General features: G+C 35.0%; 1 protein-coding gene across 2 annotated transcripts; it reads right to left on the bottom strand.

Moving 5' to 3' along the window:
- Positions 1–9,525: 9,525 nt before the first annotated feature.
- Positions 9,526–20,133, bottom strand: LOC111395430 (wall-associated receptor kinase-like 8). Of its 2 annotated transcripts, XM_023021415.1 has the most exons (3): positions 20,015–20,133; positions 12,566–12,943; positions 9,526–11,891 (listed from the first exon to the last, which is right to left on the bottom strand). In XM_023021415.1, the coding sequence occupies exons 2-3, from the start codon at positions 12,584–12,586 to the stop codon at positions 9,669–9,671; spliced, it is 2,244 nt and encodes a 747-aa protein (XP_022877183.1). In that variant the 5' UTR covers positions 12,587–12,943; positions 20,015–20,133; the 3' UTR covers positions 9,526–9,668. The 2 variants fall into 2 exon arrangements, with proteins under 2 accessions (XP_022877183.1, XP_022877184.1); XM_023021416.1 differs by lacking the exon at positions 12,566–12,943.
- Between the last annotated feature and the right edge of the window lie 7,386 nt (positions 20,134–27,519).

Below are 27,519 nucleotides of genomic sequence, written 5' to 3'. Positions count from 1 at the left end.
ACTTTCGAATTGGAGAAATGTTATTATAGAAAAATTATAACTCTTTGAGTTAGCTTTTCAACTCACTTTAAATCAATTCATTCGAATATTGAAAGAGCAAGTTATGACAAAAATACTGATGGTTGCTTGGAGACAACATTGCAAGCTCGAGCCAATAAATTCCCAGACCCGAGGCCTATTCAGTTGTAATGAGAGTGCGCACCAAGTATAACAATGCCTAGGCACTGTGTTATTTTTATAAGATGGGCTTGTTTTGGTTCAAACTATTTGAACTTCAAATTGGACGTTATTTTTAATTATTTTTCTGACTTCTATAAATACTAACCAGGGGTTATACATTAAGGAACTCTATCTAGTCTCTTAATACACATTCATATCATAAAATTCATAAAAAAACAAGAGACTAATTTACAACTTTTGGGATAAAAGATCAAGCTCGAGCAAGAATTGAAAGCTAATTATATCAAGAATTTGAATATTTCAATATTAGAATTCATGATCAAGATCTTTTGCAATTCTTTTTCTTATAATTTATATAATATCATATTAGGCTAGATCCGTAATCATATTAGACAAAGATAAACTCTATTATCTAATTCAAGACTAGTGATATAGTATTTATTGCATCTCTTAATTAATTTTGTATCCCTATTGTACTATTTAATTGCTTGGTCACTACTTAAATAATTAGTTGCTTATTAAAATGTCTAGAGACTCACAATAAATTTTAAATACGACAAAATTAACATATGTGCAATAAATATTAAGAATAACGTTTATCACCTTTGTAATCATATAGATAATTTAAAATTTAATGGTTTCTAATCATTTGAATTTGTGATAGTAATAGACTCGGGTCGTGATTAGAGTAGAGCTAATTTATCTTGAAAAAGAATTTAAATACATTAGTTTTATCGGTTGTTAAGAATACATAAGCGGAACTAGTTTACATAATTGAGAATTGAAATATATAACAATATGCGAAATCTAAATCCAACACAACTATCCATAATTTAATAAAAACCAAACTTTTCACATATTTCTTAGAATACTTTTGAATAAATAAAATCAAAATCTCTTTCATACAAAATTGGTACACCCGAAGTGAAATTTATTCTTTATAAGACGATACTTTCAACTCACTAAAATTATTACTTGTCAATGATTACATGCGTTTTTTTATTCAATCTCGCTTAACTGACTACGATATGACTTTGCTTCGCACCTTACTCTATCACTTAGACTTAGTGGGCCTAGCTAATCGGCACAGAAAGGAATAAGAGAAAGGCCAATAGAATAAAGTACGCACGTAAGGTAAAACCTTCCTAACCTTCGAATAGCGAGGCTTTAGCATGTGCATACACATACGCATACGCAGATGAAGCAAATGCCAAAACAGAGATTTCAAGATCAGCCTTACAAAATTTTGCCCAACAAAAATAATAAGAAGAAGGAAAAAAGGGAAGCTTACCAAAATACGCTTAAAATTAGAGTTTTTTTGAAAAAACATATGAACATTTTTTTGAAAGTAAAAAATACTGTGTAATTTTAAAAAGTGGCACAATATCACTTTTTTATAAAAATTGTGTCACTTTTTTAAAAAAAAAAAAAAGTGATGTTTGTCATAAAAAAAGTAATAGAAGTCAAAAAGATGATTGAAAAAAGTAAAGTGATGTTTGTCATAAAAAAAGTAATAGAAATCAAGAAAGTGACTGAAAAAAGTAAAGTGATGTTTGTCACAAAAAAGTGACAAAAGTCAAGAAGTTAATTGAAAGAAAGTGACAAACACTAACAAAAAGTGATAAAAATTCAAAAAAAAAGTGACGAAAATCTAGAAAAGTGATGAATTCAAAAAACTAACACGAATTAAAAAAGTTACACAGATTAGAAAAAAAGTGACAAAAAATAAAATAAAGTGACAAACACTCAAAAAATGACAAAAAAAAAAGGGTGATTCAGAGAACTATTCTGGAAAATTCTAACATCGTTGAAAGTATAGATAGTGGAACTATTCTGAGAAAGCTTTAAAGTGCAGTGATTTTTCCGAAACAATGTTGAAAGTCGGGTGGCCACTGAGATTTTTCACCCACCATTAGATTAGTAAAGTTACTACATACTGAAGGAAGGAAACAAAAAATACTAACTTTGAGATTTTAATCTGCATCTTTCTGAATGTCAATAATGATAAATGTAGGAGGAACTTGAAAAATCTACTTAGAAATGTAAATTTTACAGGATGCTCATCAAATGATAGAGGGACCACAAGCGGCAAATGAAATTAGGGTCCGTTTCATTGCATAATGGAATTTGGATGGAAAAAAAATGAATTCCAAGGGATTGAATTGTCTAGAACTTGTTTTACTAGGAATTGTCAATTAAATGTGTTTGATTGGTATAATTTTTCACTTGAAAAATGTTGAAGTTTTGTATCTTTTGGTGTTCGTTTGGCTTTGTTTTTCATGAAAATTGTCAATTAAAAAGATATAATTTGTTACAATTGTGGATAAAATTTGTTTCCATTACCCAAATAAATAAATAAATAAATAAATAAAGCTGAAAAATACTTTTCCACCAAAACCAAAGGAAAACAATTTCCTTAAAAACCAAGAAAAAGGATTAGGGTGGAAACCAAAATCCATGGAAAATGTTGTCCATCAAACAAGACAGAATGGGTGGAAAATGGATGGAATTGGCTTGTATTTACTTTCAGAATTACAAAGAAATGTAATAAAAGAAGAGTATTTTATGTTGGATACCAAGGAATTCATATTAATTGAATTGAATTGTACAAAACATTTGCTCCTGATTTATACACGGAAGTTAAGCAAAAAAAATATAAAATCCGTACAGCATATTAAAGAAACAAAACAATAGACTGCAACTATCTATTTCCCTGTAGTCCCCATCATAGACAAGTCTGTTCTATTTTTCTTGTACACCAGAGCATTGTTTCCATACAAAGCTAAGTCAAAATTGACATATGGAAATTGCATCTGCACAACCTGATTTTCGTCAGAATTTCCTCAATACTCCCCCTCAAGATGGAGAAACTATAGAGTGGATTCCCATTTTGTTTAGCAAATAATGAAACTGTCTAGATCCGATTGCTTTGGTTAAAATATCAGCAACTTGTAAATTTGTAGAAATGTGAAATGGTTTCGATAAACCTTCTTGGATCCTTTCTCAAACAATGTGAGAGTCAATCTCAATGTGTTTCGTTCTTTCATGATAAACTGGATTGGATGCAATGTAAATGGCAGCTTGATTATCACAAAACAATTGAACAAGTTGGTTGAGAGTTATATCGAAGTCTTGTAAGAGGCTCCGAAACCAAACCAATTCACATGTGGTAGAGGCCATTGAGCGATATTCAGCTTCCGCTGATGATCGAGATACTGTCCTTTGTTTATTTGATTTCCAAGAGACCAAGGCATCTCCCAAAAAAATGCAAAAACCAGTGATTGATCTCCTTGTTTCCGAGCATGCTCCCCAGTCGGCATCATAGAACGCTGCCAACTTCAGCGGCTTGTTTGCTAGATAAAATAAACCCTGCGATGGAGATCCTTTGATGTATCTCACAACACTAAGAGCTGCTTTCCAGTGGGCCATTTTTGGTTGACTTAGAAATTGACTCAAGACTTGCATAGTACCAATTAATCTTCTATACTCCTTTGGATTAGTGAGTTCGGGTCCTTCCTCTTTGTTAAGCTTCAAATTTTGTTCCATTGGAAATTGAACAAATTTGGCTCCAATTAACCCCCAATCTTGTAAGATTTCCAATGCGTATTTCCGTTGGCATATGGAAATCCCTTTTGAACATCGTGCTATCTCGATCCCTAAAAAATATTTCAACCATCCAAGGTCTTTTAATTTGAAATGTTTTCCTAGATATTCTTTCAAGTTTTGAATTTCGGTCTCATTGTCTTCCCCTATCACCATATCATCAACATAGACAAGCATGACAGTAAAAGATGTGTTCGTCCTTTTGAAGAATAGTGAGTAGTTTTCTTTGGATTGTGTGAACCCAATTTTGGTGATGATGAAAGTTAGCTTATGATTCCATTGCTTTGAAGCTTGTTTCAAACCATAAAGGGACTTTTTCAGCTTGCATACACGATTCTCTCCCTTTCTACCATATCTCGGTGGTAATGACATATAAACTTCCTCTTCCAAATCACCACATAGAAAAGCATTATTGACATCAAAATGGTAGAGAGACCAACCTTTAAAGGCTGCAAAGGCCAATAGGCAACGAATTGTGGGCATCTTGGCAACCGGGGAAAAAGTCTCGAAATAATCCTCGCCCTCCTTCTGTGTATATCCTTTGGCTACAAGGCGTGCTTTGTGCCTCTCAATGGTACCATACGCCTTATATTTCGTTTTAAACACCCATTTACATCCCACAATCTTTTTGCCTTTCGGTGGTATGGCCAATTCCCAAGTTTTGTTTGCTTCAAGAACGGTTAGTTCATTTCGCATAGCTATTATCCAATGAGGATACTGGTTGGCAGTGGTAAAAGAGGTGGGTTCGGGCTCCATGGCGATGGCTAAGCTGTAACTACGGTGAGAAGGGGACATGTTATCATAATTTAGAACAGAGGAAAGGGAATGAGGTTTACCTTCATCCATTTGCTGTGCAGTAGGAGAACGATGTGGATTTGCTAGAGAAGTTACAAGTCGACAATGAAAATCATGGAGATAGCCAGGTGTCTAGTGGATCTTCTTAGCTCAAGGACATTGTGTGCTGGTGCTGGAAAACGTATCTCGAGCTGGGGTATGTCATTTTGGTTGCAGTGCTCTGTGGGTAGGTTGATTGCAGGGATAGTGTCGCTGTTGGTATGAGCAGGTGATATTGGTATAGGATCAGAATAGTCTGATATAGGATTGGGTATTACCGGCAGGTCATCAAATCTTGAGAGATGAGTTGTTTGTAATAGTGGTGGTAGTTGATTTGTATTTTGAAAAGGGAAGGTATTTTCATAGAAGACTACATCACGACTAATGAAGATTTCGAGTCTTTAAGTCAAAGAGTTTGTAACCTTTAATGCCATTTGGGTATCCTATGAATAAACACCTACGAGCTCTTGGGTCACATTTGGATCGGTGGGGATTGAGATTTGATGCATAGCACAAACATCCTAAAGTCCTTAGGTGGGAATATGAAGGAATTTTGGAAAAAAATGATTTGGTATGGGGATCGATTTTGAAGATTCAGAGAAGGGATTCTGTTTATTAAATATGCTGCCATAACAACACATTTTCCCCAAAACTTTAAGGGCAAATTGGCTTGAAATCTAAGAGCTCTTGCTACATTTAGCAAGTGTAAGTGCTTCCTCTCAACAATGGAGTTTTGTTGAGGGGTATAGGTGCAACTTTGTTGATGAACTACACCTTTTGAAGCAAAGAAATCTGTCATGTGAAATTCTTTTCCTTGGTCAGATCTTACTCCCTTAATCTTACACTTAAATTGGTTTTCAACAAAATTGAAGAAACTTTCTATGACTTTCCTTGTTTGGCTCTTAGAATGCATGAGGTAAGTCCATGTGATTCGACTATGGTCATCAACAATTGTGAGAAAGTAATGAGCACCATTGAGTGAACTAACAGAGAAAGGGCCCCATATATCCATGTGTATTAGATCAAAAGGTGCATCAACAAAATTTTGACTCCTTTTAAACGATAAACGGGTTTGTTTTGCCATATGACAAGTTTCACATTGATGCTTGATGACAAAATGAGGGATATTAGGCTCTATACTATGCAACAAACTGAGGCGTTGACCAGAGGGGTGTCCCAATTGTAAATGCCACAATTCTGGTGTCAAAACAGATGAAGAGTTGGCTACGGGTTGGCGAGATGGTAGCTTGTCCCCGAGCTGGTTCTTCTCCAAAAAATAGAGCCCTTGTTTTCTCTAGCAACTCCAATCGTCCTCCAGCTGTTCAGCTCCTGAATAAAACATTGTTTAGCCAAGAAAATGAAACAAGAGTTTAGATCTCGATTGATTTGACTAGTAGATATAAGGTTGTAATGGAAGTTAGGTACGTATAAGACATTTGGAAGAGTAAGAGCAGGAGAAATAATAACAGTCCCTATATGTGAAACCCGTATTGTAGTGCCATTAGGCAAGTTGATCGAGACATTTTGCAGAGACTTTCTCTGTACAAGTAGGTCAAATGATCTTGTGATGTGATCAGTTGCCCCACTGTCGAGAATCCATGTGCTTTTACTGGTGATGGTATTTGTGCAGCTCAAAGAGTGTCTGAAGGATGCAAGTAAAGTAGTAAAAAGTTTATCATTGTTGTTTGATATATTTATACCTTGATTTTCTGAGTTGCTATTGGATGGGGTAGAATTTTAGCTTTGCAAAAGGGTTATGAGCTGGCGTATCTGATCTGGTGAGATGTTCAGACTTGGAACTCCCGACCCCCCATTTGAGGATGCATTGTTGGCCAGCTTCTGCTGGGTTCTACTTCCAGGTTTTGGTTTATGTAATTTGTGGTTCGGAGGGTACCCATGGATCTCCCAACAAGTATCTACAATATGGTTTGTTCTCCCACATTCTGTGCATGCTGCTTTCTCCTTAGAGCCCGATCCCTTGGAGTTTCCTTTCATCTATTTGGCATTTCCCTTTTGGTTTAGAGTTTTGCCACTGTTGACTGCCATTGCTGCAGGTTCTATAACATTTTGGATGGGGTTACTAAGCTCATGATTAGCCTCACCTTGCAAAACAAGGTTGAATACACTATCTAATGAAGGCAGCGGATCCTTCATTAGAATCTGGTTCCTTAGGCAGGCGTAAGCGTCATCCAATCCCATAAGGAATTGCATTATTTGTCTTCGCTCTAGCCTTTTATTTAGCACCAAAACAGCACCACAATCTGCTGCTGTACATTTGAAAGGCTCCTCATAGCTTGATATCTTTTCCCAAATAAGTTTCAACTTGGAAAAGTAAACACTTACTGGAATTTTTTCTCATTTAGTTGCTGACAGTTGCTATTCAAACTTGAAGATCCTGTTATTGCTTGATCTTGCAAATCTTTTCTTGAGCTCACTCCACACTTCTGATGCAGAGTCAGAGAATATGATATATCTGCCAATCTCAGGTGAGAGATTGCTGGTGATCCAAGATAGGATCATGTGGTTGCACCTCTACCACTGTGAGTATTTGGCATCAGTATCAATAGGTTTCTTGATGGTGCCATCAATGAAACCTAATTTGTCTTTGGCTGAAAGGGCTACATACATAGCTCTACTCCAAGAATGGTAGTTATGAGGAGTTAATGGTTGTGAGACTAAAACAAGTCCAAGGCTCTCCCCATGATGTAGGAAATAGGGATTGGAAAGATCATCTGCAGGTTGGTGAGGTTCAGCCATAATAGAGTTTGATAAGGAAGAAGGTTCTGGTGTGAAGAAGAGGTATTAAGTGGTTGAGACAGAGAAGTTCAAAGCTCAAGGCTCTGATACCATAGAGTATTTTATGTTGGATACCAAGGAATTCATATTAATTGAATTGAATTGTACAAAACATTTGCTCCTGATTTATACACGGAAGTTAAGCCCCCAAAAAAAAAAATCTGTACAGCATATTAAAGAAACAAAATAATAGACTGCAGCTATCTATTTCCCTGTAGTCCCCATCATAGACTTCATTATGGCGAGTCTATTTTATTTTTCTTGTACACCAGAGCCTTGTTTCCATACAAAGCTAAGTCAAAACTGTGCACAACCTGATTTTCTTCAGAATTTTCTCAATAAAATGCAAAGTCTTATTTGAGGGAAGACCTTCCACCCTCATCTAAGGAACACAATAATTTCAACCGAATCAGAATTCATAGTCATTTTCATAGATGAAGGCTGGTTTATATTGTTATGGAGAAAGAGGAGATAAATATAGAGAGGGAAAAGAGAAGGGAGAGGGAATTTGTTAGGGTTTAGTTTGTTGATCGGATAAAATTAATATAAAAATACAGTATTTTATTTTTTGTAATTACTTTTCACATGATTTTTCAAAAAGGCATTATATTTAAGGTATATGGTCTAATTTCCTCAGAAAAATATGGTAATTGATCTTCTAGAAATATGGTCCAACAATTAAATTTTATATAATCTTGAATCTTCACCAATTCGGCCACTTCTAAAAAATCGAGTATATTTAATCATTAAAGTCAATATTAATCAATAAATATTTCTGGGACATTTTCGTAACAAAATAGTTCGATACCAAACATATCTTCATTTTTCTCTCTTCAGATTCACTAGAAATTCCGATGTGCCACCATCGAATTATTCATTTGAAAACCAAACTCGACAATTTAAGTCAAAGGAAAAAACCATGGCTAAAATTTACAATCTCTCGAAGATGAAATTTTTACATGCAAAATCAATAGCATAAGCTATTGGAATTGGTTAAGTACAGAATATGGAAAAAGTGACTTTCGTGTCAGTTTCGATCAAATATTCGAACTTGATCCGATAGTCAAATTATTAATATAAATAGACTAATTTATTCTACTCGTTGAGTATATTTTCGTGGTATATTTAGAATTTCAAAACCATTTCGGATGAATGAGAAATTGAGGTCCAAATTTGGGAAGAAAGAGAGGAAAAATTGGCTGGAATTCAACCAACTCCGCAGCTCGCCTAGCACTAGCTTGGTGCCTGAATGGAAAAGTTGTCACTTGAGCGACAAGCCAGCGATAGGCGAGGGACGGGCTCACTCTTTTTGACGCTCGAGCAAGGGAAAAGCGTAAGCGAGTGACAGCAAAAGCTGCGACTTTTGGCAAAAGTTGCTAAGTTTGGGCTATGTCTCTTCACTCATAGTCTCTCCCTCTATAAATAGGACCCTTGAGACTTCCATTTCTTCATTCCAATGATATGCAATCTAGCATAACATAACTTTCTTCTTTCTCTACCAAAATTTTGTATAAATACTGGTTTCTTTTGTTCATTAAAAAAGGAGTACAAAATTCGATTTTGGTTCGCTGATATTGTGTTTTGGAGTGCTATTAACACAAGAGGATGGTCGTTTTATATTGGGAGTTGACCTGAGACATGAATTAAGCTCAATCCTTTGGGGAAAACTAGGATTCGGATGAAGAATAAGAAAGAGAATCGCCATCAACCGTAGGCACCGTTGTGGGGCAAAATCGACTTAAAAACAAAGAGTTCAACTCTCGTCTCGACTTTGCATCCATTTCATTTGGCGTTATTTTGTTGGAATATTATTTTTTTCCTCGTTGCCTTGTCATTATTCTGTCCAATTTCCAATAAAGTTGGTAAGTTTGTTTTTGGTTTTTAAAGTCATCACTCTATTCACTATCGTTTTTCTAACATATGCATGTATAAAGTTGACAGTAATATTCAACATATTAGCAGCAGTGAAAAATATAGCCTATATTTAAACTTTTTATGACATTTTAGGATAAGATATTTCTACTCTAAATTTGTGATAGAGCAAATTATCTTTCAGCTAGAATAAGTTCACGAGTAATTTTGACAGAAATTGGAATGTTTACATATTCATAATAAAAGGAGGCAACGAAAAGAATAACAGTTGCATATTGTAACGACAGAATTCATACAACGAACCAATTACATGTTTAGTAGGACTTGATCATTAAATGCACATGCTATGTCAAATGTAGCAGATGAATATATGATAAAATTCTTCAGGATGTAGCAGATAGTAGCGGATCGACATCAGATGTTGAGGAGATTGTGATATTATCAAAATTGATGCTTGCTGAGATGGATGCAAAATCATAAGCCTCAGACACCTCGATAATTGAGGGGTGTTCTTTGTCACCAAGATTTTCTTGAACGGATGATCCTCGTTTTGACATTTGAATTGCTTCGAGTTCTACTGCTACTTCCTTCATTGTTGGCCTTCTCTTTCCATTCAAATAGAGACACCTTCTAGCAAGTTGAGCAAAAGCCATAATTTCTTCTTTTGTGTCTTCATTGAGCACGTCAGCGTCAAGAATATCATGTAAACATTTTTCCTCCATTGCTTGCAAGAAATTTGTGGCTAAACTCTTTCCTTTATCTTGTGATCTAATAGATGAGATTGCTTTTTGCCCAGTTAAAAGCTCAACCATGACAACTCCAAAGCTGTAAACGTCACTTTTTTCTGTGAATTGGCTCGACTGGAAGTATTCAGGATCCAAGTAACCAAATGTTCCTATTACTTTTGTTGTCAAGTGAGTTTGATCAATAGCAACTGACCTTGATGTTCCAAAATCCGAAACTTTTGCCCGGTATTTATCATCTAAGAGTATGTTTGTTGATTTGATGTCTCGATGGTAGATGGGTAAAGATGCCGCAAAATGCAAATATGAAAGCGCTGATGCCACTTCTGTGGCAATTCTTAACCTCATTTCCCATGTTAATGGGAATTCCTCAGTTGGGTTGTGGATATGTTGAAAAAGCGTATCATTTGGAATAAACTCATAAACTAGAAGCGGAACTTCGGTCTCTAAACAACATCCCAGTATCTTGACTACATTTCTATGGTTTATTTGCGAAAGAATAACAACCTCGTTAATGAAGACTTCCAGATCATCTTCATCTACCTTCTGAGATTTTTTCACTGCCACAATTCTTCCATCTGAAAGCATCCCTTTGTAGACAGTACCTTGGCCACCACGACCAAGTATACGGTTCACATTAAAATGATTAGTTGCTAGTTCCAACTCCTTTGAACTGAACAATTTAGTTCTATCTACACCGTTTTGAGCTGAGGACAATTGTTGTTCCAACAGTAACCCGCCATTGCGCTTGAAAAACCTTTTTTTTCGATTTGCCTTAATTCTTCTCCTAATAACTTTGTACGACCTCCAAGCGCCAACAAGTAAAACTAGTGCACCAATTCCAGAGCCAACGGCAATAAATGTCACTTTTACCCGAGATCTATTGCTGCCGCTAGTTCCAACTCGACAACTATAAGTCCCAGGCAAATTGACACAACTCCAATCTCCGCAGTAATTCAAAGTTGAATTGCTGCATTCATCAATATCTTGGCACCCTTCCTCTAGATATGGATTCCCATCATAGCCTTGTTTGCAAGAGCATTTTACGGAGTTCTCATAGTCAATCAACCTATTTGGATTATAGGGACCGATAAATCGGCAATAAACCCCATTTCTAGCGTATATTGGGACTTTCCAGTCAAGTACCACTGGTGCATATACAAATTCCTCATCGAATGGATATAAGGAATCATATTGAAAGCCGCTGTACTTTCTATAATCAGTTTGTATCCAACGCTGATATACCAGGAATGTATACCCACAAAAGCTTTTGTTTTTGTTGGCGCCAATGCTCATATAAATTATATGCAGTTCCCGTAGACTATCCAGGATGCTCGCCTGGCAACAGTTAACACCATTGCAGCTGGTGTCTGTCGAATTTTCAGAACCATTTCCACAAATTGCTAGGCATCCTCCAGCAGTTGTTGATTTGCTCTTGCGTACAGTAACAACATTTTTGCAGCCTAATACCACTAATACATTATAGGAACTTGAGAAAATAAAAGGAGTTCCCAACAGTGATTTTCCCAAAGACAGTTCTGTCCGTTCATAACTGCAATTAATGGGTGACACAGGCTGGTTCAGAGTAATTGTGTTGTTTTTCAATGAAATTTCTAGGACTTCTAGATTTATGCCGCTTAAGAAAGGTTTTGCCGCATTTGAGAGGTTCTGGCAGTTGACTGTAAACGATAAATTATGGCTACATTCTGGCCCAATTCCAAACGGATAGGGAATGGTGACATTTCCACACTTGTCTCTGCAATTTGGCTTCGACATAGGTGATGCAATTGCCATTGGTATCATTACCAATAGTGAAAGGCTGATATAGCGAAGCCAATGCAAAGTCATTCTTCTTCTGCTGGCCTATGTTCAAAACATTCGTAATCATTATATAAATCCATGTTAGTGCATTATAAATGAAAACTGTGCAGAAAGAAAGGCACGTTTATCTCTAAGTTAATTCAACTTTGATATTGGAGAAATCACAATAAATGTACTCAATCTGTTAAATTCGGGTAAACATGTTTTCACTTATTATATTTGATAGGTGGATCTTTCGCCTGGCTAATTCGTAGCGCCTTGATCTCCAAGTGGACATTCATATTAATGTTAAAAATGGACATGACTTTCAGGTCCTAAGAATACGAACACAGATAATAAGTGTTGTGATTATGTTGTTCAAAACCAACAACAATAAATAAATAAATAAAATAAAATAAAATAAAAAAATTGGTCAATGCGGTCGCATGGCCTTAAGCCGAGACCATTTGGTAAACCATGCGACCGTATGGGTTTATACTTCACTTGATTTTTTGATACCATTTCGTACTTCTGGTCGATGGCTATATATAGGAGAGCCATGTTTGAGGAAAACAAGTTAGAAAAACAATTGCAATCCATACTTTGTTCTAAGAACATTCAAATCCCGATTTACATTCATATCTTTGTATTCTTCAAGTTTTGGAGAATTTCATCTTTTGTTTTGGTGAAATTCTTTACAACACTTGTTAAATCCTTCAAACCATTTGCCGGAATACCTTTAAGCATCTCGAAAACATAGGAGAAGGGGCAAATAACGTTTGAGGACAGCGATCCCGCGTTCAAGCCTTCACATTTGTTGATATAAATTTTGTTTTGATCCATCTTGTTGGCATATTCTCTTGTGACTTTTCTTTTGTTTCTTCTCCATCTTTCAATTTATTTCCAAAAATCTCAAACGTTATTTTCTTTGAATGGAAAACAAGACAACAATGGCAACCATCAAACTTATGAATCAAGACTTGGTACGGTTGGATCGGTTTGATGGTACAAACTTCACGCGGTGGCAAGACAAGTTGAAATTTCTCCTTACTGTTTGGACCCAGAATTGGAGCCACTACCGAAACCTACAGATGGAGAGACCGAGGCAGTCAAGGCTGAAAGATAGAAACGACAAGAAGATGAATTGATATGTCGCGATCACATACTAAATGCATTGTCGGACTGTTTATATGACTTATACAAAAACACAACTTCTACAAAGGAAATCTGGGAAGCATTGGAGAGTAAGTACAAAGCAGAAAAAGAAGGTACCAAGAAATCTTTAATTTCTAAATACTTTGACTTTAAATTCCTTGATAATATCCCCCTTCTTCCCCAAATACACGAATTGCAAGTCATTGCCAACAAACTAAAGGCGGTAAAGATTGAAGTCTCGGAGACCTTTCAAGTGGGAGCCATAATTGCTAAACTCCCAGGGGCTTGAAAAGGATATTGGAAGAAGATCATACATGGTTCCGAAGATTATTCCTTGGAACAATTGCAAAAGCATCTCTGGATCGAGGAAGAATCTAGATTACGTGACAAGAGTGAAAACTCCTTTGATGGAACTTCCAAAGCCAATGCTGTTGAAAAATTTGAACCATTGGCAAAATCCAACAAGAGGGAGCCTTCGAGGAACTTTAACAAGTCCAAGAAGAAGACCAAATGAGGGTATTTTGTGGGTGAAAAATCTAAATATTGCGCAAATGATTGTAGACACTGAAAACAAGAAAAATTCGAGGGCAAAGTGAACTCCATCCAAGAGGATAAGATCGGGGCCACCGTAAGCGAAATAAATGCAATCAAGGGAAAGGTTCCGGGGTGGTGGTATGATACTTGTGCTACTGTACATGTATCATAAAATAAAACTATATTCAAAACATATCATGAGGTGGATAGAGACCAAGAGATTCAAATGGACAACAAAAGTCGATCCAAGGTTATTGGAAAGGGAAATATTGATATCATCTTCACTTCCGGGAAAATCATTACCCTTACCAATGTACTATATGTTTTGGGTATGAATAGGAACTTAGTAAGGTGGTAATCTCTTAGAAAAATCGGGTATCAAATATGTGTATGAATCCGGTAAACTCGTACTCTCCCTTAATGGAAAATTTGTTGGAAAATGCTATTCTAGTGAAGAAATAGTCAAACTTTGTACCGTTGATAATGAAATGAATAAAACTAATTTTGCTTATGTTGTTGATTTATTTTCATTATGGCATGCGAGATTAGGACATATTGGTAAAAATATTATGAAACGTATGAAAAAATGTGATTTGATTTCATATGATGAAAATAATGAACATAAACGTAAAACATGTGTAGAATTAAAAATGACTAAAAGGCCGTATCAAAGTGTGAAAAGGACCTCTAATATCTTGGAATAAATTCATACAGATATATGTGAATTAAATGACATGTTAACTAGAGGTGGAAATAGATACTTCATTACTTTTATTGATGATTTTTCTAGATATACATATGTGTACTTAATGAAACACAAATATGAAGCTTTTGGCATATTTAAGGTGTATAAAAATGAAGTTGAAAATTATCTAGGAAAGAAAATAAATATTCTAAGAAGTGATAGAGGTGATGACTACTTTTCTAGTGAATTTAATTTATATTGTGAACATGACATAAATCACCAATATTTTGCACTTAGAACATCCGAACGAAATAGTTTGGCTGAAAGAAAGAATAGAACCTTAGTAGAAATGATTAATGTCATGCTTATATATGCTAAATTGCCATTTAATTTATGGGGTGAAACTTTATTAAGTGCATGGATGATACTTAATAGGATTCCTTCTAAACATACAAAGTTTCTCCTTATGAATTGTGGAAAGGAAGAAAACCGAACATTGGATACTTCAAAATGTGATAGTGTCTTGCTTATTGCAATAACACAAATCCTAATAGGACCAAATTGGGTCCAAGAAGCATTAAATGTACTTTTGTTGGATATACTAATAATAGCAAATCTTATAGATTGCTAAACCTGGAGACCAATGTGATTATCGAATCAAGTGATGTAGAGTTCTTTGAAAATTTGTTATCGTCGGATAATGAATTGAAGGAAAATATTGAAAACATCCCTAGCTCAAGTGGAACACGTGATGAAATGTCTTTTAAAGATGTTGATGAGTCTACTGAACCACAAAGAAGCAAGAGAATTCGAGTTGAGAGGTCTTTAGGACCGGATGAAATTAATTCTCAACTTATCTCTTTTTACTAAGTAGAAGGAAATGAGTTGAATATTGTAAGAACAATTCCTTTTGTTCTACAAGTGGAAACCGGCCCTAAAACCTATAAAGAAGATATGGCTTCTCGTGATAACATTTTTTGGAAAGATGCAATTAAAGATGAAATGGATTCGATAATGTCTAATAAAACTTGGGAACTTGTCGATCTACCACCGAGATCCAAACCTATTGGATGTAAATGGGTATTTAGGAGGAAATATAATGTTGATGGCTCTCTAAATACTTTGAAAACTAGATTAGTAGCTAAAGGATATCGACAAAAGGAAGGAATCGACTATTTTGACACTTATGCACCGGTAGCCAGAATAATATCGATTAGGATATTATTCGCATTGGCTTCAATATATGACTTTCATGTTCATCAAATGGATATCAAGACGGCATTCTTAAACAGGGATCTCGATGAGGAGGTCTATATGGAGCAACCCAAAGGGTTCATTCCGTCTGGAAATGAACATAAGATATGTAAGTTAATAAAATCTTTATATAGTTTGAAGCAGACACCTAAGAAATGACAGGAGAAGTTTGACTTAGCTATAACATCATTCGGATTTAAACATAATAGCGTAGACAGATGTTTATATTCTAAAGAATATGATTATTATGTAACATTTATATGTTTATATGTTGACGGTATGTTAATTATGAGTAATCACATGGATGGTATAGAAGAAACAAAGAAGTTTCTATCTTCCACATTCAAAATGAAGGATCTTGGTCAAGTGTATTCCATTTTAGGCATCAAAATCACAAAGACTAGTAGAGGTTATCACCTAAGTCAATCACATTATATTGAGAATGTGATAAATAAGTTCAAACACTTGAACATAAAAGAATATAGTACCCCGGTTGATCCAAGTTCAAAACTTGTAAAGAATGATGGAATGACAATTGCTCAATTGGAATATGCTAGTGCTATTGGAAGTCTTATATATATAGTTCAGTGCACAAGACCGGATATAGCATATGCCATTAGTAAACTTAGTAGATTTACTAGCAATCCAAGTAAAAATTATTGGAGGGGCATTGAGAGAGTTCTTGGATACTTAAAGAAAATCAAGAATTTAGACCTGCAATATACTAAATTTCCGGCAATATTGAAGGATTTACCGATACTAGTTGGATATCTAGCACGGGTGAAAGTAAATCCACCTCAGGTTGGATGTTCACTTTAGGGGGATGTGTTGTTTTTTGGAAATCAAAGAAACAAACATGCATAACACACTTGACTATGGAATCAGAATTTGTAGCCCTATCTGATACCGGGAAAGAAGCTGAGTGGCTTAAGGATCTCTTTTATGAGATACCTTTGGAATCAAAGAATATTTCTTCAATACTTATCATGTGTGATAGTCAAGCTAATTTAGTAAAAGCATACAATGAGGTATACAACAGAAAGTCTAGACATGTGAGTCTTGGACATGACTATATAAGGAAATTAATCAAGGATGGAATTTCCTTAAATATGTAAGGTCAATTGAGAATTTGGTGGATCCTTTGACTAAACCTCTAAATAGAGATTTAGTAACATCTACTTCGAGTAGGATGGTGTTGAAACTCCTTAACTAAAAAGGTTCATCAATGATAGCAACCCTACTTGTCATTACTTAAAAGATAATTTACGGGTTCAAAGGATAACAACAAGTCATTCAATATGTGGATAGCTGCAGCATTATTAAAATTTGCAATAATTCCATCCTAATTAAAATAATGTTGGTTGTTACTGAAATGAGGGATGATTCTTAAACTCTTAATGAAGTCCAGTGCTAAAATACAAGTACCTCTAAAAGTAACAAAGGTACTGAAAGAACTTCATTTAAACAATCTTCAAGGTGGTACTGCCTTAATAGAGAATTGAAGTTTGTCTCTTAAAATATTGTTGAAAAGGATAAGCGCAAGGCCATAGAAGCGCTAAGCGAGTTATGAGGAACTTGAGAACATGTGGTACTCGTGTGTGTGTTCTTACCGGTATTGTCACATGGAATAACTGATTCAAAGCTAAACGCTACCTTTGATTCCGACTATACTTTGTTTGAATTACACTATGGTTAGATTCAAATCGAAATATATCTAATCCTTATGCATAAGTATCGTATACTATGAATATGAGACTTGTTAATTTTGAACAAGTGGAGGATTACTGTGATTATGTTGTTCAAAACCAACAACAATAAAAATTAAATAAATAAATAAAATTAGTCCATGCGACCACATGGCTTATAGCCATGCGGTCGCATGGCATTAAGCCGAGACCAAATGGTCTCGACATGGGTAAACCATGCGATTGCATGGGTACATAATTTTGGTCGTTGCAAATTTGAATTTGATGACTTTTCACTTGATCTTTTGGCACCATTTCGTACTTCTGGTCGATGGCTATATATAGGAGAGCCATGTTTGAGGAAAACAAGTTAGAAAAACATATTGCAATCCATACTTTGTTTTAAGAACAATCAAATCCCGATTTACATTCATATCTTCGTGTTCTTCAAGTTTTGGAGAATTTCATCTTGTGCTTTGGTGAAATTTTTTACAAGGCTTGTTAAATTCTTTAAACCATTTGTCGGAATACCTTTAAGTATCTCAAAAATACCGAAGAATGGGCAAATAACGTTTGAGGACAGCGATCCCGCGTTCAAGCCTTCACATTTGTTGATATAAATTTTGTTTTGATCCATCTTATTGCCATATTCTCTTGTGACTTTTCTTTTGTTTATTTTCCATCTCTCAATTTATTTCCAACAATAAGAGCAAACTCTATCCCCCAAAGATATGTCCTCTTTGTACAAATCAAAAGCGGGCTGCTCTTCTATGTAATAGAGCCACCCAGGTCACCCGCTACAACCCCTGCTCTCCCACATGCCGAAGATGGGCAATTAGGGGTCCAAGGGGAGATAATTTTTTTCATATGATGTATTTTGTGTTAATTGAAAATAAGGGTATAGTCATCTTTTCAATGAAAAAAATGTTGATTGTAATAAATAAAATATAACGTTAATGTAAACCTTACCCATAGTTGAAACAAAGTTTAAACCCGAAAAATGGATACAAACCTTGAACAAACACAAGTTAAAGAATGGAATGTAAGAGAATCGAGACAAAAGTTGAACTCTTTGTCTTTAAAACGAATTTGCCTCACATAGATACCAACGGTGGATTGGCAATCGGTTTTCAAGATACAACAATCGACTTCTTGTGTTCGAATAATTAAATACATATTGAAAAATAAAATGTAAGATATTATTGAAATAATTGAATTACTGAAAGGATAGAACCGTCAAAAATATGATTCTCACTTGATATAATATTTAATATGTGGGTTATTATATTATATTATCACCACAGAATTTATTTAGTGCACCACAATTTTTAAAATTTTTCTTATTTACTTAAATAGCCGTAAGTAAAATTACTAATTAGGGAAATGCAATATAAAAGCTATTGGAAGAGCTCACTGGTTTTTATCATAAACAAAATTAATTTTAATTGAAACTATTACGACTAAAAAAAAAAAAAAAAAAAGGAAGAAGAAGTAGTTTTTTCGCCGTAGTGGATGGGATGCATCAAATAAAAGGTTTCATTTAGGAATAAAAGGGGCTCAAAAACTTACAGGAATCAAAGAAGATGAGTGTTCAGATCAAATCGGATAGATCATGGAAAGGAGCAGTAAAGATTAATTTAGCAATTAAAATTGTTGTTTTATCAATACTTGAAAGATGTGTACACCATATATTTATTTTTTCATTTTTAGGTTTTATTGTATTAAGAGTTATTTATTTTTTTTCAATTTTAGTTTTTGTTGTATTAAATGTATAATTGTAAATTTATTGTGGTGTATTTATTGAAATTAAATTTAATTATGGTGTAGTAATTAAATTTTGTTGTAGTAATATAATTACCCTTAATATATTATGGATAGATACATAAACATTTCCAGAGAGGGCATACTTGTTCCAATTCAACCAACAGCCCACAGCTATCCCACATTAATCGCCTCATGTCATAGAGGATTATTGATATCATTAACCCCTTAATTAAACCTGAGACTAATCCATAAATGCTCCTCAAAGTTGACTATAAACCCTTTTTCTAAAGACCTTTGAAGTTTCCACCAGATAAGCGTCAATAAATGTTCTAAAAAAAATATTTTCACACCGTGCATCATCTTAAGAGTTTATCCCGCTTAAGGATGATTTAGGGCCCGTTTGACATGATTTTTACCTTTATTTTTACTTTTGTTTTTTCTAAAAGAACTTTTGTAGAAATTAACCTTAATTTTTGTTTGAAAACTAATTTTTAAAAGAAATTCGTATTTCGGAAGTACTTTAAGAGGAAGTCAAATAGAACCAGCTTCTTTTAAGAACTCTTCTAAGTAGAATAAATATTTTCATAAAATTAGTCAAACGAGTCCAAAAGCAATTTTTGGATCTCAAAAACTCCTTTTGATTCTTCAAAAGTCATGCCAAATGGCCGTCAAATTATCCTTCATCCAAATCATATGTTCCACTAGGCAAACTTATAAATCAATTTATAAAGAGAAATAATAGTGAATCTCACGAAATGTGTATATAATAATGAATACTAGTAGTTATGAGTGTGAGTTTGTGTCAATCTTTGATTTTGATTGGATTTTTAAATTGTATCCAAACATATACTAATGCTATAGAGAGTCTTCCCCTAATTACAATATGACTCAAGCAAAAAAGAATAAAGTTATCTAACACCAATAGCGCTAAAGCATCAATTTAGGTGACCACACTTGATATATTTAATTAAAGGAATCATGTAACATTGTATTTAAATAAATCTATCATTTAATGACATGCAGTTTCCACCTAGATTGGTACTTGATACCAGTGATACTAAATAACATTACTGAACAAAAAACTATCAATACAAGGGATATTCACATACCTTAAGGTGTAGTATCCTCCAGTAATAATGCAACAAATTGATTGTATCCACTTCTATATAATCACTCTTTTGCTAGTTCTCAAATGTACACAAATCTAACTAAAATACAGTCATATATAGCCATTTGAAACCACTAAAGGCCTCAAATATCACAAAATGCAATTCAATTTAAGTAGTTTCGTTCTTCTTTCCTTCTTTAACGTCTTGCAGACTTTTCTACGAAGAAAATGCCGAAAGACTCCAAATTGTCAATGAAGAAATTTCTTTGGTGTGCATAAAGGCTTTCTTCTATTAATACTGAGAATATGTTGAAAAGTGCAAAGGGTGAATAGTAGTCATGGATCAATGTGGAATTATGGTCCATGCCTTTCACAGCCACACAGTGTAGAGGCATTTCTTCTATTGACAATTACATAAACATTTATAAATTTCCAAGTCCACATAATAAATGGAAAACTATATAAATGTTTTAGTCTTTCTCAGGGGCAGATCTGGGAACTGACCGGACTGTAACCACATGATAAATGGAAAAGTACATACATGTTTTTAGTCTAACCTTCTTATTGACGGATGATATCTAGGGACAGGTCGGACTCTGCAATAGCCCATCCCTCCAACCCAAATATTAATTTTAAAAAATAAATAAATATTTTTTTTTATCTGTGAATAATTTTTTCATATTAGCCCATCCTAAATTTTTTCATAAATCCACCACTGAACCTTCTCATTTCAATTTTTTCATAGAAGAGTTTGTCTCTATTTATCTTTCACAAGTCTACGCAGCTCCCACATTTTGACAAAAAAATAATGTCCTTGTTTGAGTCCCATTCTTTGAAAATAATATATTCTTAAACAGTATTTTGACATCATTTCAACAGCATATTTTTCAATAAAATAATATTATACGCAAATCCAAAATTTTTCTTATTTTTTAACCACACATTTTCTATGAATACACTATTCTAGAATTCATTTTTATGAAAAGAATGGGGCTCAAACTAAGTAAATGTTTTAACTAAGCATCAACATCAAACAAACTTCCCAAGATTTCACTATTATGTAATATGGAAAATTCCCTAAGTACATGGATTCTTTCGAAGATCTCTACCCCAGTACCTGATTTGCTTGCATTTTTTTTTTTTTTTTTTTGTTACCTGTCAGTGAAGCTGTGCCATGGAACCCTGTAAAATTTCTGTCAAAATTTTCCTGTGTCTTCAGCATTACTCTTGCAGTATTTCCCAAGTTAAAAGAAATGCGTAAATATGAGTAGTAAAAGACATAAACGGTGAAGCATCAAATCTAGACAAAGCATGTGAGGACAAGTAAATGAAGGAACTAAGAAAGTCTTTTCGTTTGATAAATCTTCTCGAATCCTGTTCCTTTGGAGTACGGCGACGATGTTGCGCGCTTGACTTACTGTTAAAATTTTGACACTAGATTATAACTTGAATTTTGCTGAACTGTCAGAAAATGTCTGGCATAAGGGATGACCGCCTCTCACATTGTTGTGGGTCCCGTGTCAATAAAAAAATGTCGACCTTCTCAGCATGTGTGTGATCTGTCAAGACCTCTGTCATGTCCTTTGTTGGTGTAGTAAGCTCCTTATAATTTTGATATTACAATATTTTAGTGGAAAAATCATATAAAACAACAGAAAACGTCTTAATTCCACCTTCTTTTTCTTTTTCTTTTTTCTTTTTTCTTTTTTTTCCTAATTTTTCTTCTTCTTTTTCCTAATTTTTCTTCTTCTTTTTTTTTTTTTCTGAGTCACTCCTCAAAATTGTAATGAAATGTCAAAATTTTAGTAGTGAAAAGTTAAGGAACAATCAAGTTAGGACAGCCGATCTGAAGTTGTCCCAGGGGAGAAGTGAACAAGGCCACAAATGCATTTGTGGAAACAAAAAGGAAGAAAAGCTGGTACAAAATCAAAATGCCCATAAAAATTATGAAGAATATCACTGAAAATAAGTTATTGATAAATCCAAAAATTAATTTGGAAGAAAAATCAGAATTATAAAACTTCTATACAGCTATGTGAGGAGATGCATACGGCATATGAAGGGGGCTGCATTTTTTAACTAAGATTTTGCTTAATTAAGCGTACGGTTTATATGCCAAGCAAGCAAAATTAAGAATACCACTTTAGTGAAAAGTTCAAAAAATAAATTGGATGACCAAAATGAAACATCGATCGTTGGGTGATCAACAATGTTTTATTTCTTATATACATGATGGGCCAAAAGTATACTTTAATAGCAAAAAGACTTCTCATGTCGAAGACTTTAGCGATGGCCAATCATGATACTAAGGTTTCTCGTCCCACTCACTGAATCCCTCCAAAATTCAACATTGTTTTCACCTATGTTAACAAAAACACATGGAATTTGAATTCAATACAGTAGAAAATAGAAAGATTAAAGGCGTCAACCTAGTGGTGGCAATGGGCCAAGCCGAGCTTACTCAGCCCATCTACCCACGAGCTCGGCTCGTCAAAGTGACAAGTCGAGCTCAAGCTTGTTCAAGCATGAGTCGAGCTCGACTTGTGCTCAAGGGCAATGCTCAGCTCGGCCCACGAGCTCGTGAGCTCACAAGTCAAGTCGAGCCGAGCTCACAAGCTATTTTTTTTATTTTTTAAATTTTTTTGAATTTTTTGTTCACATTTTTTCCGAGTTCACGAGCTTGTGGCTCATGAACTTTAGGCCCACGAGCTGTTCGCAAGCTCGATGAGCCGAGCTAGGCTTGGCTCGTCGAGCAAAACTCTCACTCAGCTCGGGCTCGAGCTTGTCATGAAACGAGCTCGAGAAGTCCATGGGGCCAAGATTTGATAAGTCGAAGAACTACTCGACCCTTTTACCACCCCTACATGAACCCAAGATTATAGGTATCTTCTAACTTTATTTCTCTGAAATGGAGCAAACGCATTTAAAAGGGCAGTGAAGGATCAACAAATCTTCTCAACACTTAGAATATAACACATAATTCATTTAAGCAGTTGATACCCTAAGTGCTAAGGTGACACAACTTTTATCCCCTGTTTGTTTCCCATTTTTTGCCCATTAAAATGAAAAATATGACCGTTATACATCACATCAAGTCACCATATTTGACTTTCTATCTCTTTTGTGAGGCTCGTAACGACTATATTTTTTATTCTCATTTTTACATTAACGTATACCAAACGGGGCCTTAATCTCCAAGCCAAAGTCCCCCACTTTTAAGTAAGGGTGGGCAAAATACCTGAATAACCGATGAAAACGATCGATTCGACCAGATTCAAGTTGGTTTGGTAGCCATTCGATTCGATTTTCGTTTCAATGCATGCGGTGGTGGTGATGGTTTATGAGTGCGGAGGTTATGGTGGTTTAGCTCGGATCTTCTTCTTTATCTGCACCTCGACAAAAGGGATATTATGCCGACCCAAATAGACTATTTTTTGTTTGATTTTCAAGTTAGGTTTGTGCAACTCAGTTCAGTGGTTGAGTTGGGTCTCAAGTCGACCCGTGCCCATCCCTACTATCAAGCACTCAATCAATCGCATGCCATCCTTCTAAAATGGAGATTGTAATTAGCTGGACAAGAAGTTCACCATTAACTTGCTGCCAATTATTGTTGGAAAAAATGAGTAAATGACTCACTTTTGGCAAAATTTTCGGTGGGACCCGTTGATCCAATTTGGAAGATCGAAATTAATCATTGTTCTCCTTCGTGAGAGCATCGAAACCATTTATTTATTTGCCAAAATTGATAAATTGATGAATGAGAAATTGGAGTTCAAAATTGACCATTGGAAGATGATTTTATGTGGGAAAATAGCTTTTGTCCCACATAGGAAAATGAAGAAAGCAAGAATCACTTTAAATATGGTTACACATTGGAAGGGTATAATCATGTATAGTATAGAGGCTCTCTCCACGTCCGCACGTAGGGGTGCAGATCTCGAACGGAAATAGCATTCAGACCTTGAACTTGTGTGCGGGCATGACCCGCGTACACAAATGTCGGATCGATCGAAGCAAAAATTGGCCCCTTCGGAGAGCCCACGTTTTGCAATTTTTTTCCTTACTTTCTTAACCTGACGTTTGAGTTTCTAAAACTTCCAAAACTCTCAGAAACTAGAGTGACTCCAATGTTAATTGTCATAGAGTTAATGACAGAATTATGCTATATTAAATCTCATGTTTTCCAGCAATTAAACCTATGAAAAAACACACGAAATTATCTCTGCACGGAAAATCCCTAGATTCTGTCGTTGTCTTTTTTCTGTCCAGTGAAGTCATCGTGATGGTGATACTGTTTAGACGCTAAATCGGTTCGCCGGAGTGGTTTTTGTAGTGCTCAGATTCTGCTGGTTTTGTCATCGTATCCTGGAAAATAGACGCTCGGACTAGACCTCAAGTACTTATGGTGAGGTGGCGAATCTGTTTTAAGAAAACTGTGTTTGCACAGGCCTCGAGTTAAAAATTTATCTGCTATTTATTTAGTTTACATTTTATTCTTGCAGATTTATTTATGTAGCGATTTACACGTCTCATATATTGTTTGTTAAATTTATGTTAGAAATAGATTTCTAAAATAAAAAAAAATTAAAATAAAATACACATTTTTTTTTTCAATTTGTTATATGTGTGAAAGATAGATTTTACATATACGGTATTTCTATTTGTAACTGAAAAAATTTGTGTTATTTTAGTTAGTGTATGAATAAAACCACTTTATGCAAATTTTGTGCAAATACGGTGAGCTTCGCCTGCAAATATAGTGAGCTGCCATATACAGTGAGATTTCTGCAAATACGGTAGACAACATATACGGTAAGGTGCAAATACGGTAAGCTGCCAAATACGGTGAGCTGCCTGGCATATATGGTAAGTTGCCATATACGGTGAATTAAACTGTCAAATACGGTAAGCAATTGTCAAATATGGTAAGCGTGAATCCAGTGTCTAAATCATATATACGGTATATGAGAACCGGATTCCACTCCATACACTACCAATTAAATTTACCAACAAACTTAAAACAAATTCCTAAAGGAAAAATTGGTTTCTTATATTGTTAATTTGAGAAACTAATTTTTTTTGTTTGATTTTCAGAAATGACAAATGAATCGACCAACATGAATGTGATCCAAACTATGCCTACTGGAAATCAGACTATGGGCTCAACTGTGGCTAGAGGGCCAAGCTCTATTGTGGCTCAGACTGTGGCTAGATTGCCAAGTCATGTTGTGAGTCAAACTGTGGCTCCAACAACTGGCCATACCATTAATGTTTCGGTTAATCATGGAGAAAAATTGGAGAAATTCAATGGTGTGAATTTCAAAAGGTGACAGCAAAAAATGCTATTTTATCTGACCACTTTGAATCTTGCGTGATTCTTGACTGAGACTGCTCCAAAACTCAATGAGGGTGAAGGAGATGTTCAAGCAATCAGTGGACTCAATGCTTGGAACCACTTGGATTTTTTGTACCGAAACTATATTATGAACAGTTTAGTAGACACGCTATACAATGTGTATAGTACTATGAAAACTGCTAAGGAACTGTGGGAGTCTTTTGACAGAAAATATAAAATTGAGGATGTCGGGGCTAAAAAGTTCATTGTCGGCAAATTCCTAGACTATAAAATGGTGGACTTCAAAACAGTTATCAGTCAAGTGCAAGAACTCCAAGTGACTCTTCACGAAATTCATGCCGAAGGGATGATTTTGAGTGAAACTTTTCAAGTGACTGCAATTATTGAAAAATTACCCCCCGCATGGAAAGATTTCAAAAATTATTTGAAGCACAATCGAAAGGAAATGAACGTCGAAGAACTAATTGTTAGACTTCGAATTGAAGAAGACAACAAAAGTTCCGAAAATAAGTAGTTCAATCTTGGTGTGCTAAAGCTAATGTTATGGAGCATGGTCAAAGTAGTGAGACCTACAAAAACAAGTCTAGGTCATCCATTGGCAAAAGGACCAAGCAACGACCGAAAGGCGAAATTTCAAGGAAAATGCTTCAATTGTGACAAAGTAGGCCATAAGTTTTCGAAGTGCAGATTGTCAAAGAAGAAGAAAGAAGCAAATATGATTGACTACATGTCACAAGATGTGTCGGAGCTGAGTCTCTTAGCTGTTATTTCTGAAGTGAATATGGTGGGTTCAAACCCTAAGGAATGGTGGATTGACACCGGTGCTACGAGACATGTGTGCTCTGATAAAGAGTTGTTTTGCAGCGTTTGAAACAATTGAGAATGGGGAGAAGTTGTTCATGGAAAATTCAGAAACTTCTGAAATCAAAGGTCAAGGAAAGGTGGTTCTGAAGATGACCTCGAGAAAGGAGCTGACTCTTAACAATGTGCTATATGTGCCGAAAATTTGCAAGAACCTATTGTCTGGGTCACTTTTGAATAAGCATGGCTTTCGCATTATATTTAAGTCAGACAAAGCTATTTTGTCAAAAAGTGAAATGTTTGTCGTAAAAAGATATGTTTTCGACGGTATGTTTAAGCTTAATGTAATGGTTGTTAAACCAAAAAATGAATAAAGCAAACTCTTCTGCTTATTTGCTTGAGTCTTCCAATTTGTGGCATGGTAGACTAGGACATGTTAAATATGATACTTTACAAAAACTAGTTAACTTGAATTGCATACCCGAGTTTCACATTGATTCAAAGCATAAGTGTGAAACTTGTATTAAGACAAAATTGACAAGGTCATCGTTTAAAGCAATTGAACGGAACACAGAACCACTTGATTTAATTCACAGTGATGTATGTGACTTAAAACTTATACAAACAAGAGGTGGCAACAAGTATTTCATTACTTTTGTCGACGATAGCACCAAATACTGTTATGTGTATTTGCTAAAAAGTAAAGATTAAGTTATAGAGAAATTTGTTCTCTATAAGAGTGAAGTTGAAACTTAACTTAATAGGAAAATTAAGGTGTTAAGAAGCGATCGAGGTGGTGAGTATGAATCACCATTTGCGGAATTCTATGCACAACACAGAATCATACATGAAACCACCGCACCTTATTCACCACAACAAAACGGTATTGTTGAATGGAAAAATCGTACTTCAAAGGAAATGATGAATGCAATGCTAATAAGTTCTGGGTTACCTCAGAATATGTTGGGGAAAATTGTGTTATCAACAAATTACCTTTTAAATAAGGTGTTCCGAAAGAAAATAGAAAAGACCTCTTATGAGTTATGGAAAGGAAGAAAGTCTTCCTGTAAATACTTACGAGTGTCGGGTGTCTTGTTAAAGTGGCCGTTCCAATACCAAAGAATGTAAGGATAGGGCCAAAAACGGTAGATTGCATCTTCATTGGCTATGCACACAATAATAGCGCTTATCGATTTCTTATGTATGATTCTAAAATCCTGAACATACACAAAAACACGATATTAGAATAAAAAAATGCTTCATTCTTTGAATATGTCTTTCCATACAAGTCTAAAGAGGAACCAAGCTCCTCCAAACGTACATATGAGACTATGACTGAAAATAGTCAT

Source organism: Olea europaea, chromosome 6 (genome assembly GCF_002742605.1).
Source record: "Olea europaea var. sylvestris chromosome 6, O_europaea_v1, whole genome shotgun sequence".
In the NCBI taxonomy this organism is placed as follows: domain Eukaryota; kingdom Viridiplantae; phylum Streptophyta; class Magnoliopsida; order Lamiales; family Oleaceae; genus Olea; species Olea europaea.
Note: the sequence above shows the minus strand (reverse complement) of the source record. Positions and strands in the feature narration are given on the sequence as shown.

Bases quoted from the DNA above. Each gene is read 5' to 3' on its own strand.
- LOC111395430 (XM_023021415.1), bottom strand. From the start codon at position 12,586: ATGTTTTCGAGATGCTTAAAG. The intron at 11,892-12,565 runs GTATTCCGGCAA...TTTTGAACATAG, and splicing joins TGTTTTCGAGATGCTTAAAG to GCCAGCAGAAGAAGAATGAC.